Genomic DNA, 8,640 nt, shown 5'->3' with positions numbered 1-8,640 from the left:
TGAAGTCCGACTGAACCCGTGTGTGTCGCCATGGCACAGGTAGTGCCACTGCCAGCAGTGGCAGGAAATGTTGGGAAATGGGAAATGGCCCATCAAAAAAGACCCCACTTCAAACATGCTGGACAAGTCTCTTAGTTAGGAGGCATTCTCTCCTCTGGGTGATTAAAAGTTTGTTTCATTTCTAGGAAACACCCCTTGCCAATGAAGTGGCTTCTCTGTAATAGTCCTCCTAGAAAGGAGATGGACGGAGATAAGATTAGAGAGGAGCGAGATACCATCAGCTAAAGAAATGGTGCCGGAATTAGCAATAAGGAAAACAAGCACATTGATGAATTCAGTAGGTGTGAAAGTTACTGGGCCTGTTAGGCTGGTCACTGCTTAGTCAGCTGCAGGGAAACACCCAGGAGAAAGCTTGTCTGCCCTATGGGACGCCAGCCTGCTCAGAGCCCAGCTCTGCCCTGCAGCCGGAAGGCAGCAGGTAACCATGCTCATGCTTAAGAGGTCTGTCTGAGGCCAGCACCTACAGAGTCTTCGTTGGAAGAGGGAAGGGACTTCTCAGAGGTTATCTGTGGAAACTGCCTCCTCCTGCACAGAAAATGGGCCAGAAGGTCTCACACAAGGACAACCAAGAGAATGCGGCTGAAACTATAGCCATCTGTGAAGTCTTCAGCCAAGGTGTGGTCCAGGCATCTCAAAGGCTGAAGGACTATCTTGGGTTTGTGGATCCTCAGAGCAAATTCCAGCCAGCCACAAACACACTGAGCGAGATCTTTTTGGTCAACTTCATCAGCTTCTGCGTGGAAAAGGGAGTGAAGGAACACATCGTGACCAGCAAAATGACCAAGTAGCAGGCCTCCCTGTTTGGGGTAGACTGGATCTGGACTCTCTCTGGAGCTGACAAGCAAATCAAACTCCAGCTTGCTGTGCAGGCTTTGCAGCTGGCTGAGCTGCTCCGTGGCGAAGGCGGCCCCGGGGAGGTGGTGGAGGATGGTTGCTGCTGGGAAGCAGAGCAGCCCTTCCACAACAGGAGCAGGTTTGAGAAGCTGGCAGAGTTCTGCCGCCTGGTGGGACAAGACTGCCTGGGCTTGTTCATCCTGTTCGGTGTGCCAGGGAAGCCCATGGACATCCGAGGAGTCATGCTAGACAGCCTTGCCAAGGAGAAGCAAAAATGCTGCCTGCCGGACAGGAGCGCGCTGTGGCAATTTGTCACCAGCACTGACAGCTTCCTGCCTGCAAGGGACATGTTGGAACACTGCCTCAGTGCAAGAGATGGACCGAAGGAGGTGGGCAATGTGTACATCAACTTTTTGTAAACCCCTGGTTAGCAGCAGTGGCTCTGCACGCCGGCACCAGAGGCTGCATTGGGCTCAGCTCTGCTGCTCTCACTTTGTTGCTTGCATGCTAGTCCCTCCACCCCTTTCTTTCCCCACCTTCCCCACTGCATTCCCGTAGCTCCTGCAAAAGCCAGGCTGAGTCAGTCCCTCCAGGTTTTAAAACAACAGGACATACCTGCCAGAAAAAAATTTGTTTATAAAAGGCAAGTAATTTTTCTAGGACATTTTGTTCACCAGGTATTAAATCTTGGCTGGAGCTAATGAAAAGCTTAATGGCCCTGAGCCTTTGGGAGGTCATGGCAGCTTTGACTCACAGCCTTTGTTTACTGTGTAGCAGATATGGTTTTTTTCTGTAATAAGGAGGCTGGGACTGTTATAAAGAAAATGTACTGGTGCTGGTCTGAAGATTTGGATTGAGCAGGAAGGACAATACCAGGGCTTAAACAAGCTGGTCTGAAGGAGTGCGTTGGTTCCCAACTAAGAGTAAAAGCCTCTGTGATAGCAATGGGCTGTATGAGAAACCTATTCATTTATTACTTGCCCCTTAAAAGTAGATCAGTGCCAGGCTCCAGTGGGCCTGCGTGCTGTGACTGAAAGGCAGGGGCAGGGCTGGTCCCAGCTGCAGTCTGTTCTTGTTTAATGGCTGTGTCAAGTCAAGGTGTGGCAAAAGGCAGTGCCAGGTGTTACAGAAAACTTGGGAAAAATCAACCCAACAAGGACAAAAAAAATCTGACCCTGGAGACACTGGTGTGTTTTTGCTTTTCATGGCAGCAGAGGCAGCTCCTGACCACTCACAGCAGGGAGCAAAAGTCTGGAGGAGGCAAAAATAATTAACTGCAAATGTTTTCAGTAGCTTAGCAGCTGATTGCATTTATGGACTGATTTATTCCATTCCCCTCAGCTTTTAGTGGACAAAGTGAGATTCTGGGTTGCACAATTGTAATTACTTTCCTTCAGCCACCATTCACCAGTGGAAAACCTGATCAGTTTTCAAACTGGCAAACTCCCTCAGTTTAGAGCTAGCTGAATAGCTTCATCAGTGCAAAACTCCTCTGCCTGTAGTTTTCTTACCATTTTATCAGATTTAATAGAATAAAAACAATTTCAAAAGGTCATTCATATTTTACTATTTACTATTTGCATTATATCATGGAGCAGCTGTGACAGCTGAGAAATAAAGGCTGTTATCACACAGCCATTAAAAAAAAGCCAAAAAGCAGGTCCAGCATCAGTGCTAGAAGTGTTCACAGCCTTCCATGGCATAGAAGTGGAGGTTGAAAGGTGAACTGAATTAAAAACATGGGGAATTGGGGCTTTTTTTTTGCTGAGTCACAAAGGTAGCCCAGTAAGGAGAAGGAAGACCTTTCAGCTTTGAAGCTGGTCACTGAGATAGTTGTTTTTCAAGAGCTGGTGTCGTAATTTTGTGTGAATAGCAGAAAAATGCACACAGGTGGGACACAGTTCTGGTGTTTTAGAGAGAAAACACATGTAGCTATAAGGGAGCATGTGCAGAGACGGAGGGGGCTTGGGGGCTTGCCTGTTTAGATAACAGCATAACCAATACTGCAGCAGGATTGATTGCTTTTTAAAAGACCAGCAGAAAATCTTTGTGCATGTGATAGGACAAGGGGTAATGGATGCAAACTGGAGCATAGGAGATTCCGTGTGAGTATCAGGAAGAATTTACTGTGAGAGTGACAGAGCCCTGGAACAGGCTGCCCAGAGAGGTTGTGGAGTCTCCTTCACTCGAGACACTCAAAACCCACCTGGACACGTTCCTGTGTGATGTGCTCTGGGTGGCCCTGCTCTGGCAGGGGGGTTGGACTGGATGATCTTTCGAAGTCCATTCCAACCCTTAAGATTCTGTGATTCTGTGAAATTATCGTTGGGGTGGTGAGACACTGGCACAGGTTGCCCAGGGAAGCTGTGGAAGGCCCCTCCCTGGAAGTGTTCAAGGCCGGGTTGGATGGGGCTCTGAGAAACCTGGTCTAGTGGGAGGTGTCCCTGCCCATGCAGGGGGGTTAGAACTAGGTGATTTTTAAGGTCCCTTCCAACCCAAACCATTCTATGATTCTATGAAATTGGTATCTTAGAACTCTTAGTGTGTTTCTCTTAAGCTATTCAGTTCTGTAGAAACGGTGTCTCTCTCTGAGAACTGGTAGGCCTTATTTTCCTTTGGCTGTTTTGCATGCTTTTCTGGTATTGGCAAGGAGAGATTCAAAATGTCTTGACTAGTTTGAACTATGGAATATATAATTACTATAATTGGGGTAGCTGACAATTTGATTCATGTCCTCCAAAGTGGTACATCAGAGATGTCACACAGCCTGGTGACAGCTCCCAGGTTGGGCCACACTTCACAAACATGACAGAGTGCCTGGCTGCTGAACTGGCTTTGCCCAAGCAACACTCCTTTTCTTCTTGTTCATTCCAGAAGGATAAAGAGGATAAAAGCTCAGGAACAATATAAGGCTCCTTTCTCTAAGCCAAGTTACATTTACCAGAACCTTTAGGAGGATACTATTAAGCCCCTGAGGCAAGTGTCTATTTCCTTACCTGTTGTACAGTGCCTTGAAAAATTGAAGCAGCCAGAGCTCGCCTCAGCTACACAGGCTGCTGGGAAGCCAGGAAGGGCAAGGACTTTCTTAGGGCAAGTGGTCACTTCACCACATGCATTGCAGAACCAAGAGGTGCTTCAGCTCTGGCCCCTGTGGCTGTTCCAGGGCTAACACCAGATGCACAGCTGGGGCTGCTGCAGCACCAGGGGGAGTCATGGCTTGAGACCCTGCTCCAGGAGTGAGATGAAGGAACAGCTCATTTCTCACCTCCTTCCTCAGATCCTCTGTTGCAACAGAGGGAGCAGCACCCAGAGACAGGCCCCTGCCATAAACAAGCACATCTTCCCTTTTCCTGGGGGTACAGCTGCCCCTGCACAGGGCTAAGGGAAGGGGATCCACCTCTGGCAAAAACCAAAGCAGCAGCTGCCTCTTCCATCCTGCCCCTCTCAGGAACCCTTCCACAAAATGCCTTTTGTGCAGGAGGCTCACGTTTTCCCAGCTGCTTTGTAACATGGAGGTCAGTAGTACTCAGCAGGTCCTGTCAGAAAACATCTTCTGTAAGACAGATGAACTTGCTCAAAGGAAAAAAAAAAACAACAACAATATGTAAAGCCAACTTCTATCACTGACTTGCTCAAAGGACCATTAAGTGAAAGGAACTGTGACACAGTTTTGTTTCAGTAGGTTATACAAAATCCCTCTTTTTATTTATTAAAAGAGCCTCATGATCACAAGAAAGATGTACAAAATAAAGGTAAAAAGAGGAGATTGGAGCGATAGGGAAAAAAGTAGAGTTTACTCAGCATCAAAATACAGCAGTTTTCACCAAACTCAAAAGAAAGAGATAAGCACTTGGATAATTATCTAACTGGCTTTTTTTTTTTTTCTTTAACCTTCACTTTATGGAGTGTTTTACAATTATAGTTTGTCTCTTATGAAGCCCAAGATGATGGCCTCTGTAACACAGAAGTGATTCACCTGCAAGATACTTTATTTCTTACACAGATATGAAAAAGTCAGTAAATGAATAAGCAGAGCAAGTAATACAAAACAGTTGATGTGTAGCCAGCTGGAGTTATTTTTTACAAACTTCATTAAATACAACAATGAAAAAAAAGAAATCTATGCATATCCCACAATGATACAAACCAGCAGCAAGGTAATTTCTCTCATATTTCTGCGTTTAGCCTCCTAAAAAGGGACTGAGACTTCCTTCAGTATTGTTTGAACTTTGGAGCATAGTATTAAAGAACAAGTTTTAGAAGCACACATCAAAAATTCAATACTTCAGAGGAAAGTATATCATTAATAAAATTAATAACAATATTATCCATTTGAGGTTCCCTAAATTACCTGTAGTATCTTTTTCTCCTTTTAATTAATGCTGAAAATTAACCTTTTAAGTGCACAGTACCCATCTGTTGGACAGGCACAAAAGACAACATGGGAAGCTATAACCTCTCATACCTACCCAAACCTTTCAAAAAGTGGTTCTATACACTGACACTTGCAGCTAACTAGCATCCACATTACTTCATCTATCACTAAACATCCTTTCAGTCACTGATTTCATCACCAGAAAAAAGATTTTTAGTTTCATAGATTCCTAGCAGAACAGCTCTATCCTCAACAGCAACTCTGTTGCTTAGGAGCAGAAGGTTTGGCACACAAGATGCCTTAAGTTTACTAAAGATTAGGTAAAAGGCTGCTGTAAAATAATAAAAAAAAAGTATATTAAAAAAATAAATCAGAGCTGTAGTAAACAGCATCTAAGAAACAGCTTTAGATTAGGTGAGACATTTCAATTTGCTGTCAGTTTGGTGACTTAAGGCTGTTCCCATGCACACATAGCAAGCAAAATCCTTTGGAGCTTTGCCTAAGCAAGACAGGCAGGAGAGTTCCCTGACTGCATGCACACTGCTTCCTCCCAGGCTGGGCCACCTGCTGAAACCCACCCTGTCAATGAACCTCAGCTCCCTTTGTTCCAAAGCCACCTCTGGGAAAACAAGAAACTTAACACTAAATCTCGTCTTCACCCAGCATTTTTGTCACTGCAAGGAGCATGGAGAACAACTGCTTTTGTATTCCTCTGGCACCATCCACTATTTCAAAGTAAATTCAAAAGTTAGTTGCTTTGTTGTTTTGGGTTTTTTTTCAGTATTCCACACACAAACAAGCAAAGAATTCCATGTACTTGTGGAGCAGTGCACAAAGCCACCTGCAACTTGTAGTTTCTTTCATTGCCCAGGGATGTGAACAATGACCAGCTGGAAAAGTGTTTGCACCTAAGAGATGCTATTCCATAATACAAAGGCAACTAATTTTGTATTGCCATCTACCTCTCTGATTAACAAGGCAGCTTGAACAAGTTCAGTCATAAGTGATTCATTGTCATCCTTCAACTGAACAAGCATCTTCAGGTTTCTGATGTTGCAAAGATTATGCACACAAGGCAAAGGCTCCTGGCCCTCCTACTGTAACAGCACTGTAAGGATTAACATTTGGCCTAGGCAAGGTGAATAATCCAGCACGTTCTAGGTATTTTTGTACTTCTAACCAAATAAAATACCAAGTATGCACAGTGTTAGAAAGTAGGATATTACTGCCATTTGATTACAGTGCTAAGAAAAAGTGTAAATGAGCATTTGCTGCCCTAAGCAGCTCTACTGTCCTCCCTCGGGATGGAGCCAGCTGAGCACCAGGCCTCACCACCTTTCCCTAATACAGTTGTTTCTGTGCAACACACAGTACAGCTTTAGTACAGTTGAGCCTGTGTCTAGTAAGACACAGCCTCTGCCTGCCAGAGATTCAGAAAAACAAAACTAATAAGCATTTTTAATGTAAATGTAGCTTCCTAGCACTGTGCATCAGCCATCTCTGTAACTTTCTCCTGTTCCCCATTAAATGTTTTTCCTTCCCTTCTGCACAAGATCACTGAATTACCAGTCTTCTCTAGAAGGAGAACCTCATGTCCTTGGTGTAGCCCAGTTTGTCCAGGTTGGGAATGCAAGCATACTGGATCATTGGTGGAGGTCCACACATGAGGATCAGAACATCATTTTGAGGTGGGGGCAGGTGGTCTCTGATCATCTCTTGGTTCACAAATCCTTGGCTGTAATCCCAGTCTGTTGGAAAAAAAAAATAGTGGAAGGAGGTAAAAAGGGGGAAAAGATAAATAAAAGTCGCTGTAGAATGAAGGGTGGGGTTTTGGGGTTGAGGGGGCTTTTATGTTAACATTCTGGACTGTAGCATTTGTACACTCCCCTCACATCAGTGTCCTCAATACAGTTATGCTACATGGAAAAACTGCCACCACAGCTTTTAAGATCCAAAACCTGATGTTTGGAGAAAACAAGGACTAACTTAATCAAGCTCGCTAAGAGCCCAAAGGAAATCTCAAGCAGGACTGAGAACAGAAAGTGAATCTTTTCAGCTCCAGCACTGTGAAATAACAGTATCCACCCTCCTTACCCCACTGTTCACAAGTTCACTGGGAGAAATGTAGCTGATGACATTTTTCCAAGTTGGAGCACTCATGGTACTAATCAATTAACATGAGGATTCAGGTTTACCCATCACATTCCCAGCCCTGGATGCAAAAAGCTGCTGACAGTGAGACTCACATTGTTCTCCCACAGATTACCCCAAAATTTCCAGTTTTGGTCCAGTTTCACATGTGGTAGTGGAAGTCGGCAGAACAGTGTTGATGGGGGGGTCTAAGGAGGAACTGTTATCACAACTGCTAAGATCAGTTTACAATTCACAAATATCAAAGAAAAGGAACAGTGATTAGAAATTCCAGGAGCACACTAATTGCAGAAGATGACATGACAGCAACAGACTGTGGGGACGGCGAGACCCATTCTCCCACCCTACCAGAGGTGTAGCCTTGCTAAGAGGTAGAGAAGGTAAGAGAAGGCCACTTGGCTTCTTTGCCCCAAACTGCCACTGAAGAGAAGTGTGAATCTATCCTGATGTGGCTGGGGGGAATGGTAAGAAAGGAAAACAAAATGGAATTACACAGAAACTATTAAGCCTTTCACAGCAGCAGTAACTATTTAGCCTTTTCTTCCTCAAACCTGCACAGCTGAGAGAGGCACATTCAGCTTAGCTCGTCCTCTCCAGCCTAGACCAGCCAACTATGTCACATCTTTAAAACTGGACAGCACCAAGCTGGAACATTATTTTCATTAAGAAATACTGTTAATTGAAAGGCAATGCAACTGCCTGGGAAGAAGATCCTTGTCACCAGGGAGTGTAGTGATAAGACAAGGGGTAATGGTTTTAAACTGAAATAGGGTAGATTTAGGCTGGATATTAGGAGGAAATTCTTCACCATGAGGATAGTAAGGTGCTGGAATAGGTTACACAAGGAGGTTGTGGTTTCCACCTCCCTGGAGGTGTTCAGTGTCAGGTTGGATGAGGCTTTGTGCAGCCTGGTCTAGTGGGAGGTGTCCCTGATCATAGCAGCAAGGTTGGATCCTGATGATCTTTCAGGTCCCTTCCAACCTTAGCCACGATTCTATGATTCTAAGATCAGCTACCATCAACTGCCAGGAAATAACAGGTAGGCAGGAGTCTGCACTTAGCTGAATCTCCATGAGATGCACCACTGCAGCTGCCTTAACCATGCTCTAAACACAAAACAGTAAGAACATGGAATATTTATGTCTGTGGAGAAGGAGAAAGGAAGGTCACCTTCCAGAGTAAGTAACGGTAAATATTCAGTCATAGTCATGGCAGGAATG

The 8,640-nt window shown here is 44.8% G+C and overlaps 2 protein-coding genes across 2 annotated transcripts in view; one reads left to right on the top strand and one right to left on the bottom strand.

The window, feature by feature from the left end:
- The first annotated feature begins 572 nt into the window (after nt 1–572).
- On the top strand, nt 573–1,313 carry REP15 (RAB15 effector protein). Its single transcript, XM_010002987.1, is given in 1 exon segment — nt 573–1,313. A coding segment is annotated over 1 exon segment (717 nt). The 5' UTR covers nt 573–596.
- Nucleotides 1,314–6,635: 5,322 nt separating this feature from the next.
- Nucleotides 6,636–8,640, bottom strand: part of LOC104393481 (NADH-cytochrome b5 reductase 3) — a 17,330-nt gene continuing 15,325 nt past the window's right edge. Inside the window, exon 8 of the mRNA XM_010002986.1 lies at nt 6,636–7,017. Within this exon, the coding sequence (XP_010001288.1) occupies nt 6,845–7,017 (173 nt within the window). The 3' untranslated portion in view covers nt 6,636–6,844. The remainder of the gene's footprint in view (nt 7,018–8,640) is intronic.

This window comes from Chaetura pelagica, unplaced genomic scaffold, assembly GCF_000747805.2.
Source record: "Chaetura pelagica isolate M959 unplaced genomic scaffold, ChaPel_1.0 scaffold117, whole genome shotgun sequence".
Classification (NCBI taxonomy): Eukaryota; Metazoa; Chordata; class Aves; order Apodiformes; family Apodidae; genus Chaetura; species Chaetura pelagica.
The sequence above is the reverse complement of the archived record's forward strand: the minus strand, read 5'-3'. Positions and strand labels throughout refer to the sequence as shown.